The 25,664-nt window shown below is 40.3% G+C and overlaps 3 protein-coding genes across 5 annotated transcripts in view; 1 reads left to right on the plus strand and 2 right to left on the minus strand.

Moving 5' to 3' along the window:
- Positions 1-593: 593 nt before the first annotated feature.
- Positions 594-9,481, minus strand: LOC135508223 (tubulinyl-Tyr carboxypeptidase 1-like). Of its 2 annotated transcripts, XM_064928269.1 has the most exons (8): positions 9,254-9,481; positions 8,385-8,634; positions 7,639-7,727; positions 5,889-5,945; positions 5,167-5,241; positions 4,312-4,693; positions 3,224-3,333; positions 594-2,964 (listed from the first exon to the last, which is right to left on the minus strand). In XM_064928269.1, exons 2-8 carry the CDS (start codon positions 8,601-8,603, stop codon positions 2,892-2,894), a joined length of 1,005 nt encoding a protein of 334 aa, XP_064784341.1. In that variant the 5' UTR covers positions 8,604-8,634; positions 9,254-9,481; the 3' UTR covers positions 594-2,891. The 2 variants fall into 2 exon arrangements, with proteins under 2 accessions (XP_064784341.1, XP_064784340.1); XM_064928268.1 differs by having other exon boundaries at positions 8,385-9,481.
- Positions 9,482-9,828: 347 nt separating this feature from the next.
- Positions 9,829-12,835, minus strand: LOC135508224 (rRNA-processing protein FCF1 homolog). Of its 2 annotated transcripts, none has more exons than XM_064928271.1 (8): positions 12,728-12,835; positions 12,413-12,477; positions 12,095-12,166; positions 10,883-11,031; positions 10,716-10,788; positions 10,498-10,585; positions 10,284-10,378; positions 9,829-10,141 (listed from the first exon to the last, which is right to left on the minus strand). In XM_064928271.1, exons 1-8 carry the CDS (start codon positions 12,728-12,730, stop codon positions 10,093-10,095), a joined length of 594 nt encoding a protein of 197 aa, XP_064784343.1. In that variant the 5' UTR covers positions 12,731-12,835; the 3' UTR covers positions 9,829-10,092. The 2 variants fall into 2 exon arrangements, with proteins under 2 accessions (XP_064784343.1, XP_064784342.1); XM_064928270.1 differs by having other exon boundaries at positions 12,095-12,175.
- The window catches only part of LOC135508225 (apoptosis-resistant E3 ubiquitin protein ligase 1-like), a 44,460-nt gene continuing 31,612 nt past the window's right edge, over positions 12,817-25,664 (plus strand). The window contains 5 exon segments of the mRNA XM_064928272.1: positions 12,817-12,884; positions 15,159-15,186; positions 17,638-17,697; positions 19,940-20,153; positions 20,698-20,866. Of these exon segments, the coding sequence (XP_064784344.1) occupies positions 20,006-20,153; positions 20,698-20,866 (317 nt within the window). The 5' untranslated portion in view covers positions 12,817-12,884; positions 15,159-15,186; positions 17,638-17,697; positions 19,940-20,005.

The raw sequence follows: 25,664 nt of genomic DNA on the forward strand, positions 1-25,664 counted from the left end.
CATTCAGTACATTTGGCAAGCTATGCATTCAGTATATTCGGCTAGCTATACATGCACTACATTCGGCTAGCTATGCATTCAGTATATTCGGCTAGCTATACATGCACTACATTCGGCTAGCTATACATTCAGTATATTCGGCTAGCTATACATTCAGCTATAACTTACACTAACAGGAGCAATTTCATAAGAGAACAGTCACCAGTATTCTCTTGTGCTGTATGAGAGCTATCAAAGTCTTGCCATATCTCCCTGGTCTGAACACAAAACATTACCTCATGTATGGATTTCCCCTGTTAAAGAGAGGCTGGGTGTTCAGGAGAGCAGCAACCATGGCAGTCCTCTGTGCTCCCATGATATGATGAAATGTGTCAGGTTGGCAGCGATTCATTAGTTAAGCCTTGTTAGCCGATTGCAGTGCTGTCAGGTAGACTATCCATCCAGTGAGGCTTCCATTAGACGTAATTGATTATGTGCAGCAGGATCCCTGGGCGTCAGTACAGTGCACTGCAGACAGCCAGCACAGTACCCCCCAAAAATAAAGCATTTGCTGAATGGGAAAATAGGTACGATAATCACTCAATGTTACACCATTTATTTTCAACAAATCTAGTCAAATACCAGTTGCTTGTTTATTTCAGTTTCAAGTGTCACAAAGCCGTAAAGGTGATTTCTGGTTACAATATTTCTTGTTATTCCACCTTAGATAAAATCTCAGTGACATCATCACATCTTTGCACTAAGGAACAAAAACACAAAATTGCAGAGAAAAAAATGATATAAAAAAAACTCCTGTGATTTATGTCTTGAAGCCCAAAATGGGCTAGGAGTTCTCACAGTGTACCAGCATGCAACAGAGAAGATACAGAAAATGTTATTCTAATTAGTGTGGCTGCAAGCAGATGTCTTTGTTCATGGTCTTATAAATGTATAGTCCCCTAGTGCACAGATCCTCAGTATGGGATTTGTATTAAGGTTTCTTTGTGGACAATCAAAGGAGGAAATGTTTATTGCTCGTCCCTTATTCTTTGAATTGTCCGTCTGTGTGTGGCAGAGGTATTTCAGATGAGTGCACACTGCCCAATTTGGACTCTTGGTTGGTATGTATGCCCTCCATGTCCTCAGCACACTGTTTGATAACTGTATTCATTGATTTTAGCTCTACATTTGATCCATTGTTGCATTTTGTAGATCTCTTAATGTAGCTGAAGCTCTAATAAACTCACAGGCGTCTGACCCATGATATAAGTCAGCTAAATCAACACAACAACAGGTTAATTGGGAGTGAGGTGAGGAGAGTTTATTTCTAAATAAATAGGAAGTCCTACATAGTGATAAAAGGTCATATAATATTTTGGTACAAGACAACAACCTCTATGTTAAAATGAAAGAGGCTCAAGGAATTCCCAACCAATCAATGTGCTCTGAGGCACTATTTTTTTTTTAAATGGTGCAGACTCCAATTTCTCAAGTGCTCTGGCCTAAATGTCATTTAAAAATGAAGATGAGAATATTGTAAACAAATCTCTTTGCACCTTTAATAAAAATGGTAAATATTAAATAGAGCTAGACAACCACAATAAGGCTATGTGTTAAGATAATAAGAATAATGTTATTTATACTGTACGAAGGCAAAAATATATCAGACCATGTCAATATAAAAAAGTAACTGCTGCCTTCAAAATCTCTCTCTTTCCCCCAAAATAATGTCAAACCATATCAGCTACAACTTCATCCTTCGCACTTAGTTGCACAGTCATCTTATGAGTGTGTGAGATTTTGTATTGTGAGTGACCCCAGAATAAAAAAATTATGTTGACCACACTGACTACTTTCTCTTACTATCCTAAAACATATCACACTTTTCATGCTTTGAGAGGTTTAAATAGACTACTGAACACTGAATTACCCAATATTCAATCACGCGCATCATCTCCATAGCAGAACACACAAACACAGGGTAAGGTGTTGATAGCTCAATTTACCATCTATTTGCGATGGTGTAGATGGATTGTACAGTGTATTTTCCTCGTGAAATTGAAAAAACGATTAATCCAGTAATACTTGTTTTCTTTATCACTGTCTATTAAAATGTTCCTAAAAGGCACAAGGTAAGTGGATTGCAAACTTGTCACTACAAAAGCAGTTACTGTCCAGCAGGGCTAACAGGTTAAAGGTTCAATGTATTTACACACTTACAGTACAACATGGAGACACAGATTGCACATAATCCTCACAATAATTGTCATTCTTAATAACTGATTGACAACATGGATATCTGCTATGATATTTCCAATTGCACCACTTTACATGTTAAGAAATAAGCTAAATGTAATATTGCATATTAACAAAACCCTACAGAACATCTTTAAAAACATGATCAATGCCTGTTTGACCCAAAAAATGCTGTCTGAACCAATCCTATTGTAGAATGGACTACACTACCGAGCTTCTGGCTTTACAAAAAGCCTGGTAACAACAAATAACCACAGGGCTGATGAATGGCCCATGCCACATTTTTGGAGAGAAGTTGTCTATTTTTTCAAAGAGATCTTGTGAATAGGCCAACCAGTTAGGCAAGTTAATTTAAATGGATTTGGCTGTGTAAAACAACTGTTTGATATCCCCAAAGTTGAGCATTGTGAGAACTTAGAATTATAGGCTTTGAACTTACATTTAGTCAAAAATCAGTTATTGACATGGCCATGCTCTGTACAGTATATCTCACGTTTGTTGAATGCAAAATACCCTAAATAAATTGCTTACACAGTACAAACCTATTTTGAATCTGAACACAAAAGCCCAGTCCCCGGAACTAACCTTGAGTTGGACAGAACCCTACCATTCTACGGTCTTGTTTTGCAGGATGATTTTATGAAGTGAAATCTTCCTCACACTCGAATCTGATATCCATTCATGTCTGGAGGGGACTTCGGATCAAGAACTTTCTTCTCTCCTGATGGACTGTACACCCCCCCCAAAAAGAAAAAAAAGATATGACTTCTCATGACAGATCACAACAAAGATTACTGTTCAGAGAATCCTCTTGGACTACGTCATAGGACATCTAGCCTCTAGTTCTTGTTCAGATCAGTGCAGAGCCCTCTCCACTACAGCTAGCACCTAGTTTATTGACCTAATGAGTATTTACTGTGTTGTCAGAGAGACTATAGTGAGACTAAGCATCTCCTGATATCTGACTATAGTGCACAATCAATATTACCGTCTCTCGATGCGGCTGTTCCTGCGCATGGGGCTGCCCGGGTTACGGTGGGGCGAGCCCATGTTACACTTCCTGTCTTTGGTGGGTGAAGTGGGCGCAGCCTTCCCAATCTGAAAGACAATCACTCAGTTCTGTTTACCTCACATTAGCAACAAGGGGAAACACAAACGAGGTACACAAACAGTTCTGGTCATATCCTCTGTACAGACTAAGGAAAAGTGCAGTTCAAGTAAGACTCCAATTAGTAAACGTTTGTCTTTCAAAATAACGCACATCAATAAATGCAGAGTAGCGAGGTGGAATGAAAGTCAGTAGCAAACAAACACTCCGATCATCAGCTTTCAATTACTTAGAGTAGTACTAAGGTGAGCTGCTCGATGAGAGGCCATAACATGCTGGAGGCACAGTGTTGACGGTGATGATGGTAAAATCCTCCGCATCTTTAATGTGATTGTGGGTCCAGTGAATGGGAGAGAGCCCACTCCCTAAAAATATCAGCCATTGATTGATAGAGGCAGCCAACATGGTGCACAACCGAGCAGAGCAAAGCCATCCCATTAGTTTTATCATACACAGGGCCCTGCGTTAAGGATCCTTTCATTACTGTTTGGGATGATAGCGCATGAGGTCATCATTTGAGGATTATAGCTAGTGAAATGGCAGGTCAACTCCATGTCATCATGCATGATGAGACAGAGGGTCAAAAGGAGTCAGAATCTCAGTGATTAACAGGGGCTTTCCATCTGCTCAGAAAGGATTCACATTAAAATTACCCTGGTGCTTCCTCATCACATGAATCAAAAACATGGAGCTCAGATGTATCCCAATTTCATTTGACACAAATCTAAATTCCATACGGGTACTGTGGAAATCTACAAACTAGGAGTTCAGTGCCTGTTGGACCTAATGCAATCACTAGAATCCTAGGAAGCTGACAGGTCTGTTTCATGGATCCCTAACATGGTTTGGCTCATGGACATTTTTCCATCTCAGTCCCCAGATGTGTGCACATGTCCTGCCTTAGTTCTGTACATCTCATCACATTCCTGCACTCTAACACATGGTCTCTCTGTCCCTGGGTCCTTTACCTTCATCCTCATGTCCCGTGTGTGTCTCTCCAGCTCTCTCCTCATTTCCTCCTTGGTCAGCTTATCCACATCTAGTATGGAGTGTTTCCAGTCTATCTGCTCCACACTGTGGGGGTCATGGGACACATACTGGCCAATCTTCACCTTCGTCAGGGTGTGCCAGTAACCCATGTAGGCCCCCTCAAACTCCTGCACCAGGTCAGCCAGTGTTCGGAACTCCAGGGGTTTGAACATGAGGTCCATCCGCCGACTGATGCCCAGTGCCCCGAAGCGGCCCCCGCTGTGCACCCCCAGCACGATGTGGCAGAAGTGGTTCCCTGAGAACTGCGTTTTAAAGCTGAGGGGGAAGCGCTCCACACCCGACATGCTGTTGGTAAGGTAACTGGGACAGGCAAGGTCAAGGACATTGAAAAACCTTATCACTGACCCTGGTTGCATGCTCCAACTGGAATGCCCCTTTACATGGTAACATAAACCACAATTGTTTTCAAGCTCCACTAATCTGTTTTTAAGACAAGAATACATTAGTCTGCATACAGGATTCTCAGACTGAGCACACTAGTCAGTTCTAATCACATAATACTTGGATGCCCTGATTGTGCCCATAAAGCTTTATCTCTAAATCCCTGTTACCACACTGAGGCATCACTCCATGTTATTTTTTTAGCTTCCCACAAGCACTCATTTGGAAAACAACATTTCCAGGTCATCATTTATCACCCCATTGACAAATCTTGTGCTGCTTAGTGTGGTAGATGAGAATTTAAAAAAAAGATGTGCAGGTAACAACAGTGGCATAAGAAAGTCATGACAGTTTTCACATGGAACACCTAAGCTATTTAAAGGAAAGGATACATCCCAAGGATCACAGCCTCCAGACACTTGATTGGCAGTGACTCCCGGGTCATCTCCTTGGCGATGTCCATCAACCTACACAGAATATGAGGGTTAGAATACACCTGAAGGCAAGGCAACAAAATAGTCTACTCTAAAAGGTAGAAATTATAAACATGGATTCTAAAAGGCCTGAAAGACACTTGTACATATTACAGGTTATCTTTGTGTATGCAAAGGGAAAATGACTAACTCCTTTAGGAAAAATAAATACATTTGATTATTAAAACTGGCATTTTGCATGAGATATTGAAATAAAACCATCTGGTGCCAAATGTCAAGAACCAAGTAAGCAAAATGCATTAGAAGCTTCTGCCGGGGAAACAGATCCTATTAGCCTATGAAAACAGTTCCTGGTCGCAAAGCCCTTGGGTGCAACAGACATACAGCCGATTCAGATATCCAATTCCTTCAGCTTCTGTCATGATCAGCATAATATGAAAGCAATTGGTAAACATGCATAGTTACTTCCTCTGTCTGCTGCCACTTTGGCCTCTGCGGCCCCAGGAAAAGCTATTTCACCAAACCCTGAAATTCTCTCTGGCAGGTAGCTGTCATGTTGCTTACTGTCTGACATTTACAATATCCCTACAAGGCCATGATCCACTCAGGATAATCTAAGAGCTAAGCTAAAATAAAAGATTAGGAAACAGGAATGGGATAGAAGAAACTGTGAAACTTACGCAGTAAGAGGCCTGCTCTTCTTGATTTCAAAAAACTGTGTTCCCGTGTGATTGTACCTGTAGGATATTGTTAAGTAAACTGTACGAAAATATAAATGCAACATGCAACAATTTCAAAGATCTTACTGAGTTACAGTTCTTATGAGGAAATCGGTCAATTGAAATAAATGCATTAGGCCATAATATACTAATTGTACATGACTAGGAATACAGATGTGTCTGTTCGTCAGATTAAAAAAAATGGGCCTCAGATCTCATCACGGTATTTCTGTGCATTCAAATTGCCATCGATAAAATGCAATTGTGTCCGTAACTTATGCCTGCCCATTCCATAACCCTACCCCCACCATGGGGCACTGCTCACAACATTGACATCAGCAAACCGCTCCCCCAAATGACACCATACACGTGGTCTGTGGTTGTAAGGCTGGTTGGACATACTGCCAAATTCTCTAAAATGACGTTCGAGGCGGCTTATGGTAGAGAAATTAACATTAAATTCTCAGTCAACAGCTCTGGTGCACATTCCTGCAGTCAGCATGCCAACTGCACGCTCCCTCAAAAATTGAGACATCTGTGGCATTTTATTGTGTGACAAATCTCCACATTTTACAGTGGCCTTTTATTATCCCCAGCACAAGGGGCACCTGTGTAATGATAATGCTGTTTATTACATAGCTTCTTTATATGCCACAGCTGTCAGATGGATGGATTATTTTGGCAAAGGAGAAATACTCACTAAGTGGGATGTTAAAAAAATTGTGAGAAATTAGCTTTTATGAGTACGGAATATTTCTGGGATCTTTTATTTCAGCTCATGAAACATGGGACCAACACTTGTTGCTTTTATATTTTTGTTCAGTGTACATACAAATGCAGAGGGAGTGAAACCATATGGGAAATGTCCAAACAACAGACCCTCTGGGTTGTGCACTGAACTTATTCTCATGGGGAATGAACCCCGTTAAGTGCTTTCTGATATTCATAGTTCCTCGTTTGTGAATTATGGATGAGCTCCTTGAGCTGAGAGAAACTAATGTTTATGCTCAAAATAGATTATAGTCTAAACATGGTCTTCATTCTGAGATGTGACATACATTGATATTGTCATAAAATAATGAGTAAATAATAGTAAACTATGTTACTGGCTATATATATATATATATATATATATGCCATTTAGCAGACACTTTTATCCAAAGCGACTCAGTCATGCTTGCATACATTTTACATATGGGTGGTCCCGGGAATCATACTCACTACCCTGGTGTTACAAGAGCCATGCTCTACCAACTGAGCTACAAAGGACCTCAGTGAGTTACCAATCACCACAATCTTCTTCAGTACATCTACTATGTGGCCCAGTTTCCATTTGCATGAAATCAGCTTGTGCCTATATCTATGAATTATTTATAAATACATAGAGTGCATGGCTAACACATATTTCAGGAGACATATCTTGAATGCCAACCCAGAGCATAGTGTGTCAGCATCAGGCATGGCATTTAACATATCTACACATTTATTCATGTATAATCAACCTACTGTACATTTTGTTGACGTACCTAAACTGTTATCGAGACTGACAGGTTGGGATAAACAATCATACATAGACTGACAATGACCAACAACAGCTCCAATGAACAGTCACAGCTTTATCTAGGCTACCTGGGCTATTCATCATTGGTCCAGAGCTTGGCAATAGTGACCAAGCAGTTCTACCAGTTCTACCATTCCAGGCAAAGGATACTGCAAGTCCCTGATGTATTTCTGTATGGCTTCCAGGCGCTGTGGGATACTGGTGGTTGGCTGGAATGTAGGCACACTCGGTGTAGGAATCTATGGGGGAGAGGCAAAGCACAACAAGAAGCATTAGTATCACACAATCCCTATATTCACAGAGCTGGAGAATGTCCTCTTGTTTAACTTAACAACCATCCTTTATGGGCATTGTCATTATCTTAATTGCTCCATATAGCAAGTCTCACAGTGCTACATTAATTGAATATATAATGGAATTCCTTATGAGCACAGAGGCAGCATTTAACCTCATCTGGACAGCACAGCACATGTACATCTAGTGGCATGTTAGGACTGCATGTCTATCTGTGTGGTTTGAAATGCTGCATATTTTGACAGCTTCATCCACTTGTTATCTGAGGAGTCGTAACTGAGTCAGTTACAAACATTCTGCATAGTGGGTTACCTTCACTCCATCTCTAGTGCAAATTGAATTAAGCATGTAGCATCATATACTAGGCCTATGCTATGGGACAATATATCCTCCTGAATAGTTTACTGCATTTTTATCTTGAATGATAGTTTATGGTAAATAAATGTGACTAGGATACATATTGAACACTATATACTAGTGGGAGGAAAAGCTGATTCTTGTTTACTTTCACATTGTTGAAATAGACTGAGTGTAGTCCGTAGAGCTGTCAAACTGAAAACAACAGAGTAGGGTGTCTAGGTGAGGACTTGACCTGCTCTTACCTTGGGCAGATCACTGGCTCCCCGGATGCGTGTCCCTATGGCCTCCCCATTAGGGTGAATCCGAGCCACATGCCTCCACATCTGCTCCCAAGTCTCCTCATCCACCGGTAGGCCTCCCCTGTTTACGAAGAAAGGCACCCCTCCGTCCCGCAAATCCTCTTCACCTTCATCCTCATCTCTCTCCTCCACCCCCACACAACCCACTGTGGTCCTTAGCATCCCCCCACACAAGGGACCCCAGTCCTGGAACCTGGCACAGATGGTTTACAGCCTATGTGCCCTGCCCTTTAACTGTCAATCTGATTGCAGTTTCTCAGCAAGTAACACTCTCACAGCAGGTGAGAAATATGAGCAATTCATGACACGCTGGATATGTAGAACTTTTCAAAACTGCAGGCTGTATCAGTCTCCAAATTCAAATACTGTACCTCTTATGAACAAAATGGTACACAATCATATGTTCCACCCAAATGCAGAGTTAAAGCTGCAGTAGTTGTTACAATTGTCCACTTATGCCAGATGAGTTCAATTATTATTATTATTTTGCAAAATCAGGGATTAAAGGGAATTATAGTTAACATTATCGTTCAGACATGACTTGATGTAGGCTATTGGCACTTTAGAAACATCACAATGCAGGTTAAGTCAAGTAAATAATTGAAATACTGAAACTAGACAATATATTATTAAAACTAGAAAATGCGTGAATTTTTAGGCATTATGAAAATAAGACTTCAACAATGAAGTTGAACTAAGCACATTGGGAAATGATGAATAAACATAATGCCTATAACATAAGGGGGGAAATAGCATCTTCCAAAAGGGTATACAGACAACAAACAGTAGTTTGTATTAAAAACCACCAATACCCGGCACCGTTTTCCCAGAGGTCATTCGGTCTATATCCAAAACGCCGGGATAGATTGGATACGATCACATTTCTTCGACACTCCGCTTAGTTAGTGCCCGCATTCCAGTCTAGTCCATTTTACGACACAATATTGTTTGTTTCAGTCCAAATCAATCCAGTTTGAACGCCCATGGCTACAGAGTAGCGAGAGCTAATCTCATGCTTGCTACAATATTGCGCCGCTCAGACACTCCCAGATCTATAGCAGCTGCGCATGCGCAGACGGTTTCAACGAGATTCACATTTCCTCCGCTGTCTGTAACAGACAGCAAATCAGTCAAGAACGAACGCTTATTTTCAATGACGGTTTAGGAACAGTGGATTAACTGCCTTGTTCAGGGGCAGAACGTCAGCTTTTTACCTTGTCAACGCGTGGATTCGATCTTGCAACCTTTCGGTTACTACTCCAACCACTAGGTAGCCTATGAAATGCAGCACAATTTAAAGGTTTATAATAAATGCACAATCCATGACTAATGACGTATACCATACCTCTTCACACTATGATATAAAAAAATACTGGATACATTCGACTATTCTTCCATTAATTTATTTCAATTTTCACACCTTGACAGAATGCATTTGTACTTTTATGGAACAAAGTGAAAAACAGTTTCGGAATAGTAAGAACTACACCAGTCATTAAATTTGCAAAATTATTACTCTGTCATCCATTTCTGCAAAAAATGTAGAGCATAAACTCAAGTCCTTTAACAATATACAATAAGCAGGTAAACAAATCAAAACCTTCGACAAAAGTCACAGTCCAACTAGAACTTAAATTCCATCAACTGAATATTAGAATCTTGGAGCACCATAGTCATCAGGCATTCTTTCAATGTTGAACCTGTGAAAAATATTACGGTTAGACATGGTTTAAAGATCATGGTATAAAACATTTTATATGAGAGATAGATAAACTAGCTATAAAACACAGTGATAACCACAAATGACCAATTGAACACTGATAATCTGATGTTAATTCTGACCTATGGTTGGAGATGTACATGATGGGTACTCCTGGGATCTTTCTGATCCTTCTCTTCAGGTCCCTGTCCACAGTTGCCAGGATGTAGCACTTGTGCTGTGAAAGATACATGATTGAATTGGTGTTCTTCTCTGGTATAAAACCACAGTGCTCTAATGACTAAAGAGTTTCCCTAATGTAATACATTGTCAATTTAGTAGATTAAACTACATTACCTGGGTTACCCTTTGAACTAAGCAGTCATCAGCGTATGTTCCTTTGTGGGTGCATGGCAGTCGTTCGAACCGAGGATCCTTAGCTATCCTACAGAGGCAGAAAATGCATCCGTCATATACCTTCCCTATGGAACGTTGATAATACCCTCAGAACGTGTGTGTATGCATCTGAATGTCTGTAATGTATCTGGATGTTGGTCTTCACAACAGCTAGTTACCTCAGAGCTACTCTATACTTCATCCCCAGTTTCTCTATCTCAGCCATTACACAGTCTGTGATGCATGGGATACCTTGAACAAGCAAGAGTATAATTTAAAAATACACCGGTTATTCCTTAGTTACATTAACTGAGTTCACGCTGAATAAACTTTGCCAGATACTCACACTTGGCATACAGGCAGTCCATCATTGACTGAACTATGTCCAGTTTAGCCTTGATGGAGAAGTTAATGAAATTGGTGTCGACCAGGATGTGATAAGGGGGACCAAGCTGAGTGTTGTACTGGAAGAACAGGCATGATGGATATTTTGGACTGCAGGTAGGAAAATAAATGTGTGAACACACAGTAAGAAGGTATCGACCTATAATCAATCATTTGTCCATAATATACTGAATATTAGTTAAGAGTTATGGGTGCATTTGTTTGTTCTGATATTTGTGAAGTAGTCTGGGTACCAGTCTTTTTAGTTAACATTCCACTCCTTGTATTTGCCAAAGAGACTGGCCTTTCGGCATCAATTGCTCAAAGTAGCTAGAGAGAACTCCGCAACGAGAGAAATAATAAGGAAAATATTAGCCTACAAGATTCTATCGAGCTGTGTTTTCTTCAGCTACATCCCATTAATGAGAGAAAAGAAACGCAAAATTGGTACCTGTCGTCATTCATCGCACATATGCTGATCACCATGACATGGGAGTACAGACAGGCTACTTTAGAAAACTTTCTGAATGGATATTGAGAGAATTCAAACTCACAGACAACGTAAAATGACCCACCAATCATAGCCACCAGAGCATCTGACACTCACAAATCATATTTTTTCCTAAAAACGTATTCATAACCTAGACTCGCCTTCAAATCTTGGCTGTAGTCCATCAAAAAGTAGGCATATGCTACATTATACATAATAATAAACTATAGGAAGCTAGGACTAATACATAGGATAGCATAATAGCTCAGCCAATGAATTAACTAACTTACATGTCTTCACTGTTCCCTTCTTGCGCAATTGATGCATCTCCACATCACACAAGAACTTCTCTTGTGTGATGAAATCACATTGGCTGGTGGCAAAAATTAAATGAACGGGAATCCTCTATTCTCCATGTGCCCAATGTTTATGTTTACAAGGAAATGTATTACATCATAATGCCCAATGTTCTAATGTTTACAATCAAATGTATGAATTAAGTTAGAATGTTTTCCCAAGTGTAATTTGTACAAACTTGATTGGATGATAGCTGTGAGAGTTATCAAATCAGGATAAAATCCTCTGTTGAAAGGCCAGTCTCTTTGGCAAATGAAAGGAGTGGCAAGGAGTAGATTCTAATAGCTGAACAGAGATGGCAACCAGCCTACTTGTGAAGCTACTTACACTTCTTTTTCCTTTATTTCTGATGGATCCTTTTTCTTTGTCTTTTGTACTTTGGCACGATCTTTCTCGTTTCTAAAGAAACTCAAGAGTCAATACCATGAGGACTCAACTGGAATATATCATGATAAAGTATGTATTAGTCAAACTAAAGAAATTAGTGAGTCTAAGGAAGCTAGCTATCTGATATTTCTGACAATCCATGCCAACTTGTTAGCTTAACGTTTAGCTAATCCACAGAATTGTCATGGTTTATCAGTCAAACTAGACGGTGTGAATGATTCATATTCGTGCTAGCTAACATCATTGGCAGAGACTCACATTCTCTGATCTTTCAAGCTGATCATTCTCTTCATTGAAGCAAACTTCTTTGTCTTCCGTTTCCCCTAAAGTAAACATATGGAAATACAAGTCAGAAGTAAAGAATAGCGTTTGCTAAGTTTATGCAAAAATGCACACTTCAGTTAGCTCCAGTCAAGTGACTACTGTTAGCTAGCTAAGCTAGCAGAGAAAAAAAAGGCATACGAACTCCCATCAATTGAAATAGATTTTAAATGATTCCAACTGCCGAATCAAGAACCACGGTCTATAATTAAATGATGGCCTTGTATTTTGATAAATTATCGTACGACTTACCATGTTTTGTTTTTAAAAATACAACAGCTGACTTGTATAACTGCCTACAGCCCTCGTGTGACTGTGTCTAAACGTCATCAACAATCGACGTTTGTTTCCCTGTGCATCTCGGCTTCCGGTTGCCGCTAGCTAGTTAAATATAATAAATACATTCAAGGTAGGACTGTTATTCTTAAAATTAAAATGGATTTATCTGATGTATTTGAACGTAGCTATGCGTGAGCGGTGAATTATTACGTTTTGAAACACTGAATTTGGCTTTGGAATACCACATTTCGATTTTGAGTTGACATTGACGGCTTAACGTACGTCGTAGGTAGCTAACGTAGGCTACAGTATCAGCAACAAGCTAGCTAGTTAGTCTGTACTTGTCCTGAATGAATTTATGTTGTAGCTAGCTGACTATAATCCCTGCCAGTGTGCTTAGCCTAAAACACATGAATCACGTTGGTTGTCGATATTGATGTATTATCTAAACACATATGGAGTATTGAGCTAACGACAGTTAGCTGCTGCTGTCTCATTAATTGATCGACTTTTCCAACCAGCCAGGTAACGTATCACGTACACCCAAGGAGCCAGCATTTAGCAAGGCATATTGATCACTTAAACTTTCTTCATTTTACAGCGTTCCTGGAGTTATCAGGTCTGTGATCTGCTGCCCAACAACCTCCTTATTGATAGAGAGCTTCCGTGACCTAGTTGTCATTCATTAGGGGTCATATGCAAAGCAGGTATAATTTTACCCTTGAAGGTTTCCCCATCGGAAAAATAGCTCAAAGAAACTAAGGGGATGTGTGGGAGGCAACGCAATGGGCGTGTCTTGCAAAAACAATGAGAGGGTAGCCATTTATTAAATCAGGATGATAGTTGGAATAGGCTGCATCAGTACAACAGAATGAATAATAGCTAAACACGTCATATATATATATATATATATATATATATATATATACATATATATACTAAATATATATATATATATATATATATATATGTATGTATATATATATGTATGTATATATGTATATATATATGTATATGTATATATATATGTATGTATATATATATGTATGTATATATATACATATATATGTATGTATATATATATATATATATATGTATATATGTATATATATGTATATATATATATGTATATATATGTATATATTATTAAATCATATGTATGTATATATGTATATATATGTATGTATATATGTATATATATGTATGTATATATGTATATATATATGTATATATATATGTATATATATGTATATATATATATATATGTATATATATATATACATATACATATATATATACATATACATATATATATATACATATACATATATATATGTATATACATATACGTATATATACATATATGTATATATACGTATATATATATGTATATATACGTATATATATATATATATATATATATATATACGTATATATATATATACATATATATATATACGTATATATATGTGTATATATATGTGTATATATATGTATATATATATATACATATATATGTGTATATATATGTATATATATATATATATATATATACATATATATATGTGTGTATATATATATATATATATATATACATACATACACACACACACAAAGGTAGCTCAACATTGACGAAAGCAAGCTAACAAAGGCAGTTGTCAAACACCATGCAAATCAATCACACTGACCAAGGACTTCAACACCAAATGGAAAGACGACAAACTTAGTAAATAAATCATCCAGGTGAAAATAATAGGAAAAGTCTATATTAGCACATAACATCTCCCAAGCGGTATCAACATTGATTAAGTGCAGGTGTGCATACTTAATGGTGTAGGGAAGAAAGTACCACCCGCAGGGTTGACTGGAAGCGGGTGGGGAATTTGCTATAGCGGCCCCAAATGTGGAACATACTTTAACGCAAAACAAGTACAGCCTAGTGGGTGAGGGGCTGTGTGGAAAGGGCTAAGCCCCCCCCCCGAAAATCAGTGCTGTCATCCATGACCTCTATACCAGGTGGTGTCAGAGGACGGCCCTAAAAAGACTTCAGCCACCCTAGTCATAGACTGTTCTCTCTACTACCGCACGGCAAGTGGTACCGAAGCGCCAAGTCTAGGGCCAAGAGGCATCTAAACAGCTTCTACCCCCAAGTCATAAGACTCCAGAACATCTAATCAAATGTATTTCCAGACCATTTGCATTCCCCCCCTCTTTTACGCTGCTGCTACTCTGTTATCTGTGCATAGTCACTTTAATAACTCTACCTACATGTAACCTCAATTTCCTTGACTATCCAGTGCCCCTGCACATTGAATCTGTAATGGTACCCCATGTATATAGCCTCGCTATTTATATTTTACTGCTGCTCTTTAATTTTGTTGCTTTTATTTCTTATTTTTTTTAGGGAAAACGGCATTGTTGGTTATGGGCTTGTAAGTAAGCATTTCATTGTAAAGTCTACACATGTTCTATTCGGCACATAGAAATCAAATTTCATTAGATTTAGCAGACACTCTTATCCAGAGCGATTTAATGTATTCACGGAAAGGTAGATAGGTGGTACAACCACATGTCACAGTACATTTCCCTCAATTAACTAGCTATCAGCAAAGTCAGAGCTAGAAGGGGGGATCACGGAATAAAAATATAAAGCGCAACAAAGTGTTGGTCCCAAGTTTCATGAGCTGAAATTAAAGATCACCGAAATTTTCCATATGCACAAAAGGCTTATCTCAAATATTCTACAAAAATGTGTTTACGTCCCTGTTAGTGAGCATTTCTTCTTTGCCAAGATACTCCATCAACCTGACTGGTGTGGCATATCAAAAAGCTGATTAAACAGCATGATCATTACACAGGTGCACCTTGTGCTGTGGACAGTAAAAGGCCACTAAAATATGCCGTTTTGTCACACAACACAATGCCACAGATATAAAGTTCAGGGAGTGTGCAATTGGCAGGCTGACTGCAGGAATTTCCACCTGATCCGTTGCCATAGAATTTCATGTTCATTTCTCTACCATAAGCTGCCTCCAATGTAATTTTAGAGCATTTGGCAGTACGCCCAACCGGCCTCAAAACTGCAGACCACGTGTATGGCATTGTTTGGGTGAGCGGTTTGCCGATGTCAACATTGTGAACAGAGTGCTCAATGGTGGCTTTGGGGTTATGGTGTGGGCAGGCATTTTCTAAATACATTTGATTTGAACCTATGGCAATTTGAATAAACAGATACCGGGACGGGATCCTGAGGCCCATTGTCATGCCATTCATCCACCGCCTTCACCTCATGTTTCAGCATAATACACAGCCCCATGCCTCAAGGACTTGTACTCAATTCCTGGAAGCTGAACATTTCCCAGTTATTCCATGGCCTGCATCATCACCAGACATGTCACCCATTCAGCATGTTTGGAATGCTCTGGATTGGCAGCCTGTTCCAGTTCAGTAGATTACGGCCTAATGAATTTATTTAAATTGACTGATTTCCTTAAGAACTAACTCAAAATTGTAGACATTTTTGATTTTATACTTTTGTTCAGTATAGTTCACAAAAGGCAAAAAGGAGGGGGTGCTGTGACATTATTTAAGATGCTCTGAAGAGATAGGGTTTCAGAAGATGGGCAGGGACTCTGCTGTCCTAGCTTCAGGGGGAAGCTTGTTCCATCATTAGGGTGCCAGGACGGAGAAGAGCTTGGACTGGTCCGAGTTGAGCTGCCCTCCTGTTTGGGTGGGAGGGCCAAGAGACCAGAGGTGGCAGAACAGAGTACTCATATTGGGGTGTAGGGTTTGAGCATAACCTGAATTTCGAGAAGGGCAATTCCTCTTGCTGCTCCATAAGCAAGTGCCATGGTCTTGTGGATGCGAGCGTTGACTGGAAGCCAGTGTAGTATGCGGAGGACCGGGGTGACATGGAAGAACTTGAGACAGTTGAACACCTGGAAGGCTACAGCGTTCTAGATAAATGGCAGGGGTTTGATGGCACAAGCGGGTCGCCCAGCCAACAGTGAGTTGCACAAGTCCAGATGGAAGATAAGTGTCTGGATTAGGACCTGCGCCGCTTCCTCAAGCCGCTACCTGTGTGAGGTAGGGTTGTACTCTACGGATGTCATAGAGCATGAAGCTGCAGGAGCGAGTTCCTGCTGTGATGTGTGCAGAGAACGACGGTGTTGTCCAGGGTCAGGGTTCTTTGCACTCTGCTACGGGGACACAGTGGAGTTGTCAATTGTGATGGAGAAGTTGAGTGGGCAGGCCTTCCCCGGGAGGAAGAGGAGCTCAGTCTTGTCGAAGTTGAGCTTGAGGTAGTGGTCAACATCAAGCTACAGATTGCACCCCAGACAATGTCATATAAAAAAAAAAAAAAAAAAAAAAGTTTAACTAGGCAAGTCAGTTAAGAACAAATTCTGGGCCAATTGTGCGCTGCTCTATGGGACTCAATCATTCCCTGTTGTGATACAGCCTGGAATCGAACCAGGGTCTGTGGTGACACTGAGATGCAGTGCCTTAGACCGCTGCGCCACTCGGGAGCTGAGGACTTTTGGTGTCCATTACAGGAAAGCCCCATACAAACCGCCACCGTAGATTTTTAAACTAACCTGTTCATGGAGATACTTTTAAAACGGACTCAAAAACTAAGTATCTTAGAAATGTCCGTTTCCAGTTGCAAGTGGTTCTACAAAAGCCAGCAAACCACATCTTTGCAGGAACTAGACATTTCTATGCAACGCAGCCACGTGTAGAAGTAGATTACGGTGCATCACAGTGCGACCAAAACAAAGATCTACACACATGCAAGAGAAAGATCTTACTCTGTACAAAACAAGATCTTACTCTGTACAAAAAAACTTGATTTAATATTTTTCTGAATTTATGTTTTTTTGTAGAACCACCTGCAACTGGTATCCCTCCCATCTTGGCTGGGGGTAGCTGGCCGGCGGCTCAAGGTAGGTGTAGGGGGCCTGGTAAGGCTGAGCTGGTTGGTAGCCCACTCCCCCATTGCGTTAACAACCCAGGTTTCGGCACCATGAAACATAGGTAAAAGAAACTAAGGGATGTGTGGGACGCAATGCAAATGGGTGTGTCTGTAAGAACACAAAGAGAGGGTAACCTTTTGAGCTTTTATTAAATGATGATGACAGTTGGATGGTTTCTGGGAATCAAATAAGGAATATGCTACATCAGCACAACACAAGTATTACTCCTAACACCACAGATGTGTACAAAGAACTGTGATAATATAACGTTAGTATAATGGCTAAGGCAAGCTAACAAAGGCTGTGGTCAAACAAAATACAAACAAATCACACTGACCAAGGAAGTCAACACCAAAAGGAAAGAGGACAAACTTAGTAACTTCATCCAGGTGAAAGGAATATATTAGCACATAACACATCTTCCAAATACATCACACTACCAGTCCATGAGGTATCAACATTGATTACTTCTTCAATGAGGGTAAGGGTGGTTGGCATCTAATAAATGTTGCATTACTGCCACCTACTAGACTGGAGTACAACTCCCATATACTTTGCTTGGGGAAAAAAATAAATCACTACACAAAAACGTTTTAAACAAATACCACACTACTCCACTATTTAAATCTACTTAGTCCTACTTCAGACCAACAACCTGAAAGGATGGGACACCATCACTTAACACACCATGTAACTCTGATGTCAAGTCTCGCACACCCAAATACCTCTGCAGCTGCCACCACAACCTCATTTTTCTGTAAATGACCTTCCATCCCTGCAGTACAGTTGGTAACCATTGCTATAAATGCTAAAAATCCAGTCTTACTGAAACATCTATCACTTGTTATCCTATCCCTCTGTACTGGTACAGATCTACTACTGACACCACTCCAGGATCCCTCCCCCTTGACCCATCTTCCTCTACTTTCTTCACTGCCGCAGCATATGACAACTTTTGCACTACTCTATCCCTGGAAACCTCAACCTGCCTCTCGCACGGGACATTTCTGATCCTCAGGCCCATGGGCACCCCTACAATTGCCACATACCACTACTTTCCCCATTTCTACACAGTCCTTTGTCTAATGCCCTTCTGCACACCTAGGAACCTCCCTCCTACACACTGCTGCCACATGCCCAATAGCTTGACACCTGGAACAACGTAATGTAGTAGGCACAAAACCTTGTACAGTTTAACTTACATATCCTAACATCACTTTGTCTGGCAAAGACTTAAACAAAACTCAAAAGAACAGACGACTTCTGTTTCACCATTCACGCCACCCTGTCTGCGTCGCACCAAACAACGAGCATCACAAACACTGGAATCTTCCCCTTCGGTTAGGTAACTTTTACATTTACTGCTATTCCAGTAATCACTTTTTTTTTCTTGAGCAAAACAAATCTCTTACCCATATTCATTTAATGCGGAGCGCCTGCTCCCTCTGCCCAGCAGAAACACAAACAATTATCACAAGACCACTTCTGGTTACCCTCACTGACTCCACAGCACCCACCTTGAAACCACAAATGGATCAGCCAAAAGGCAAGGGTGCACTTTTTCCAAATACTTCACTCCTACTGTCACAGACTCATCTTTGTCCTGACCTCAACACTGATTAGTTACCAGTGTGCCTACTTAAAAAGTGTGGGGGAAGGAAATAATGCCCCTGCAGGAAGTGGGGGTGACTGGTGGTTGGTGGGGAGTCTGGAAATGGGCGGGGAATTTTGTACACCAATCATTAGGGGTGCTGTAACAAATATGCATCTTGTGGGGATGTTGTTCTTGTAGACAATCTATGTCTATGGGTGTTGCCAATGCATTTATTCTATGTTTTTGTCTCTGTGGACTTTGGTGGTCTTTAGTTTAGATTATGAGATAAAAGTAATGAGACATTTTAAGAACCTTGCCAGTTCATGCATATGTCATCTGGATTACATGTCCTATCCCATCATTCAACACTCCTCCAGTGTGAGATATTAACATTCATGCATGCCTTCTCGGCTATGCTGCTACGGCATAATGAAAGCACCTGAGTTGCTAGATGAGCATGGTCACAACTTTTTAGTTGTCTTAGTCATTGTTTAGGCTTACCTTTCATGAGCTGCCTGACTTAAACCTGTGATGTTTTTGTTGTTGTTGCTATAGCTCTTTACCAGTGAAGAAGCTGGAGAATGAACATGATTTGCAACTTTTTATTTTATCGTGCAGTATTTTGGACCTGGCCCAGCCTTTGTGGGGAGCAGAAGAGTCTGAGTCAGAGCTGAAGATGGTCTGATGGACCTCTGCTTTTTGCTGACTTTCCTCTTCTGCTCAGTCTCGTGGATCTTCTTCTGGGAAGTGCGCTGGAAGAAAGGCAAAGAAAGTCAGATCGAAGAATGGATTCAAGGCCACAGTCTCTCCGAATACAAACACTTATTTGAAGGTCAGTTGACAAAATATCAGCAACTTGATTTGATCCAGCGTTTATGAATGACATGGAACAGTGTCAGTTTGGTATCTCTGAACTATTGCTGATGTAAAGAAGCCAGAGGCTAATGTGATTGCAACCAAACACAGTAACATCTTCATTGATTTATTCTGTAGTTGATTCACAGCATCCCAGTTCTTTTACAACAAGGGGAATTGATCATCTTTGAATTTACTCATCCATTGGATTTTGTACAAAAGCCTACACAGTTCAAAGGATATTTTCTTGAATGTTCAGCCAATGGGTGAAATTATTTAGCTCATTCTCTGCCGTTGAAGAGGTAGAGGTCTTGGTTTTAGGTTAGTGTAATTTCCCAAAGCTCATGATGTTGTGGTTTTAGTGATTTAGGGCCTGCCTGTTTGCAGGTAGGAGTATATTCTTATCTTGGCCTCAGTCTGGTGTTGTTGAGGTGAATTTATTTATGATAAGGCAGGCTATAGACTAGATCCTTCTCTGCTCTGGCTGATTTGTCTGTGTCTGTCTTTGCCTGTGTGTGTAGATGTGGAAACTCTGGAGGAGCTGAGCCTGAGTGTTCTGACTCGTCTGGAGGACGTGGTGAGAGAGAAGCGGCGCTGGAGGGACATCGCAGAGGCTCACATCCAGCTGCTGCGAGACTTTGCCTTCCAGGAGTGGCTCTGCTCTCAGAGCCTTGAGCACTACTATCATATGTAAGCATACCACCACCATGTTGTCAGTGCCACTACACAAGCATGTAACTAATTATTACCAGCATAGCACTACCTACCTCTCACCTGTCATGGGCAGATTCAAACCCATCACATAAACACAATTAACATTACTAAACGATTCTGCATGACTTTTTTTTCCATTTGAGTCATTTAGCAGATGCTCTTATCCAGAGAGACTTACAGTTAGTGCACTAACATCTTACTGAATTCACTCATTTTGTGAAACACTGAGGTCCCTCTTTCACTTTCTGTCTTTCTCTGAGAGATAGAATAACAGCCTTAGAAGATATGTGTTTTTATGTCCACTTGGGGGCAGCATCCCCATTCATGGCTGATTGCACTTGGTGGCATTAAGCTCAGTGGCTGCAGTGTTTCTGAGCAGCGTTTCCCAAACTCGGTCCCAGTGCCCCCCCCCCCCCCTGGGTGCAAGTTTTAGTTTTTGCCCTATCACTATACAGCTAATTTAAATAATCAAAGCTTGATGATGAGTTGGTTATTTGAATCAGCTGTGTAGTGCGAGGGCAAAAACCAAAACGTGCAGCTAGGGGTTGGGCCCTAGGACCAAGTTTAGGAAACCATATTTCAGAGGGTCACTTAAAGAGGCAATCCAGTTGCTACAGCCATTTTAAAAAAAACTTATAAATGTATTATATGTACCCATTTATTCTTGAAAATATAACTTATAATTGCCTCATGAGCTAGATTCAACTGTGGTATACGCTTGTTTTACTCCAATGTTTGTAAATTAGTAAGTGTAAACAAACACTATAAAGCCTCATCATGGTTAAAAATTGTGATCTCATGGATGGTCAGTCATTGCGTCCAACTGACCTCCTCTGCATATTACTGTAGTACAGTATGAGTTCACCTCTGTCTGAGCAGTGACACTCACTCCCTACCTGAAGTACTTGTGAACATGAGCAGCTGGGGGTTATAGTGGTTACTATACTTTGTTTCTTGAAGCTACACCAGCTGTCAACTATGGGAAGCTTTTGTTCCCTGAGTAGATTACCCATAAACCATTTGATACATCTGTCAGTGGAGGAAGCCATTTCATCATGACTCAATACATACCACACTATTTTACTTTAATGTTTATATGAACCTTAAAGGGGCAATCTGCGAGAGCTACGTACATTTTTTGACATTTCAATTCATGATATATACATTTGATTATTGAAGAATATACAGTGGCAAGAAAAAGTATGTGAACACTTTGGAAATAACTGGATTTCTGCATAAATTAGCCATAAAATGTTATCTGATCTTCATCTAGGTCATAACAATAGACAAACAGAGTCTGCTTAAACTAATAACACACAAACAATTATAATTTATCATGTCTATTGAACACACCGTGTCAACATTCACAGTGCAGGGTGGGAAAAGTATGTGATTTAATAACTGGTTGACCCTCCTTTGGCAGCAACAACCTCAACCAAACGTTTCCTGGAGTTGCGGATCAGACCTGTGCAACGGTCAAGAGGAATTTTGGTCCATTCCTCAGCAATATTGTTAGGATGTCTGGTGTGAACCGCTCGAGGTCCTGCCACTGGATTTTAAGTCAGGTTGAGGTCAGGACTGACTGAGCCACTCCAGAAGGCATATTTTCTTCTGTTGAAGTCCTTCGGTTGTTGATTTATTTCTGCGTTTTGGGTCGTTGTCTTGTTGCATCACCCAACTTCTGTTCAGCTTCAATTGGCGGACAGATTGCCTAACATTCTCCTGCAAAATGTCTTGATAAACTTGGGAATTCATTTTTCCGTCAATGATAGCAAGCTGTCCAGGCCCTAAGGCAGCAAAGCAGCCCCAAACCATGATGCTTCCTCCACCATACTTTACAGTTGGGATGAGGTTTTGATGTTGGTGTGCTGTGCCATTTTTTGTAGTTTCATCTGTCTACCAAAAGGTTGCAAGATCGAATCCCTGAGTTGACAAGGTAAAAATGTCATTCTGCCCCTGAACAAGGCAGTTAACCCACTGTTCCTAGGCCATCATTGAAAATAATAATTTGTCCTCCCATGAACACCATTCTTGTTTAGTGTTTTACATGTCGTATACTCGTCAACAGAGATGTTAGCATGTTCCAGAGATTTCTTTAGCTGACACTCTAGGATTCTTCTTAACCTCATTGAGCTGTGCTCTTTTGCAGTCATCTTTGCAGGACAGACACTGGTAGCAACAGTGCTGTACTTTCTCCATTTATAGACAATTTGTCTTATCGTGGACTGATGAACATCAAGGCTTTTAGGGATACTTTTGTACCGCTTTCCAGCTTCATGCAAGACAACAAGTCTTAATCTTAGGTCTTCTGAGATCTCTTTTGTTCGAGGCATGGTTCACATTAGGTAATGCTGCTTGTGAATAGTAAACTCACATTTTGTGAGTGTTTTTTATAGGTCAAGGCAGCTCTAACCAACATCTCCAATCTCATCTCATTGATTGGACTCCAGGTTAGCTGACTCCTGACTCCAATTAGCTTTTAGAGAAGTCATTAGCCTAGGGGTTCACATACTTTCCCCAACCTACACTGTGAATGTTTAAGTGATGTATTAAGTAAGGATTTCACTGTTGTATTTGGCGCACGTGACAGATAAACTTCGATTTGAATATAGACAAGAAAAATACAATAATTTGTGTGTTATTAGTTTAAGCTCACTATGTTTGTCTATTGTTGTGACTTAGATGAAGATCAGATCAAATTTGACGACCAATTTATACACAAATCCAGGTAATTCCAAAGAGTTCACATACTTTTTCTTGTCACTGTAACTTATAAATAAATCCCTAATGGGCAATTTTCTTACCCCATCAGAACCCAAAATATAAACTTGTTTTACTCCTTTGTTTTCAAACAAAGTAATTGTAAACAAACACTGTATAGCCTCAAAACATGGTTAAAACTGTAATCTCATGGATGGTCATGAATTAGCTCTGTCTGTGAATTTGAGAGTAGCTACATTTCTCCAGCCCCATCCTTCAGCAATTAACACTATTTAGACTTCATCACTGGAGACGTCCCTGCCTCAGACCTGGATGTGCATGAGATGTGTATCTGGCCATAGGGCCATTACAATGTCTGTGAGTACTCCTGCACTTCAGCTCTGCCACAAGCGCACTATTACATTCAAAAACAACAAGTCCCTTGACACGTTCAACTTCCAGGAGTCTGTTTGCCCTCTCCTACAAGCTGACTGTCATGAGTCTGATATCCCTGATGAGATAGATGGTTGACCTGTATAACAGCACTCTAAGGGACACCTTAAACAGCCTTGCCCTTGAAAAAGTATCCTTCCAAATATCCTTCCAACAGTTCTCCCCATGGTTCACAGAGGAGCTACTTAGCATGAAGACCCATGGCCACAAGCGAGAGCGTCTGTGGAGAAGTGCTGGCCTATTTGTCCATCTACTGGTCTATAAAGACTACCAGGCTTGTTATTTAAAAGCATTTAAAGCAGCCCACTCCACCTTCTACTCTGACAACGACCGAGGAAATCGTAGGACTTTGTTTTCCACCATCAGTCGTCTTCTCCATCCTACAGACTCTGGCCCTCCGACAGCAACTACTGAACAATGCAACAGATTTTCTGAGTTCTTCAAGGCTAAAATCAACACCATCAACTCTAACCCCACTCTGACTCCTCCTTCTTTTGGACCTTAGTACTGCTTTCGACACAGTAGATCACACATTCTACTGCAGCGCCTCAGAGAGCACACTGCCATCTGTGGGACTGCCCCAAACTCTAATCAATTCGCCAAATACAACAGGGAAAAGCTTATTTACAAGCCCTTAATTAAGGATCGCACCCTTTATTTTAATTTTCGCCTAAAATTATATACCCAAATCTAACTGCCTGTAGCTCAGGACCTGAAGCAAGGTGGCAGACATAGCAGAAGTTCAAACTGTAGAACCCAGTTCCTACATTTTAATATAAAAATATATTTTATTTGACAAAACTATGCTACATTTGAACTCTGGGAGCCTCAGAATGACAAATCAGAGCAATATTGCTGAATTTAAGTACGTTATTTATCTTCAGAGGTGAATGTATCAACCAGTTGCCATGATAAATGTTTTTGTTGTTGTTGTGCACTCTCCTCAAACAATAGCATGGTATTTTTTCACTGTAATAGCTACTGTAAATTGGACAGTGCAGTTCGATTAACAATAATTTAAGCTTTCTCCCCATATAAGACATGTCTATGTCCTGGGAAATGTTCTTGTTAGTTACAACGTCATGTTAATCACATTAGTGCATGTTAGCTCAACCGTCCCATGGGGGGACACCGATCCCGTAGAGGATAACCAACAGTGCAGAGTTTTAAAAAAGTTTGCTGAACTAAAGGAAAAATTGTAACACAATAAAATTGCAATAATGAGGCTATATACAAGGGGTACCGGTACTGTCACTGTGTGGACAACGTCGTCGATACACTTATTAATGAAGCCAGTGACTGATGTGGTATACTCTTCAATGCCATTGGATGCATCCCGGAACGTATTCCAGAAACAGTCCTGTAGCTTAGCATCTGCTTCATCAGACCACTTCCGTATTGACCACGTCAATGCTACTTCCTGTTTGAGTTTTTGCTTGTAAGCAGGAATCAGGAGGATATAGTTATTGTCAGATTTGCCTAATGGAGGGCGAGTTGCACATGTGACATGAGTTTTAGGTTTCCTGCATTAAAGTTCCCGGCACAGCCTCTGGATAAGCATTTTCTTGTTTGCTTATGGCCTTATACAGCTATGAAGAATATAGATGAAAACTCTCTTAGT

This window comes from Oncorhynchus masou, chromosome 21, assembly GCF_036934945.1.
Source record: "Oncorhynchus masou masou isolate Uvic2021 chromosome 21, UVic_Omas_1.1, whole genome shotgun sequence".
Taxonomy (NCBI): Eukaryota; Metazoa; Chordata; class Actinopteri; order Salmoniformes; family Salmonidae; genus Oncorhynchus; species Oncorhynchus masou.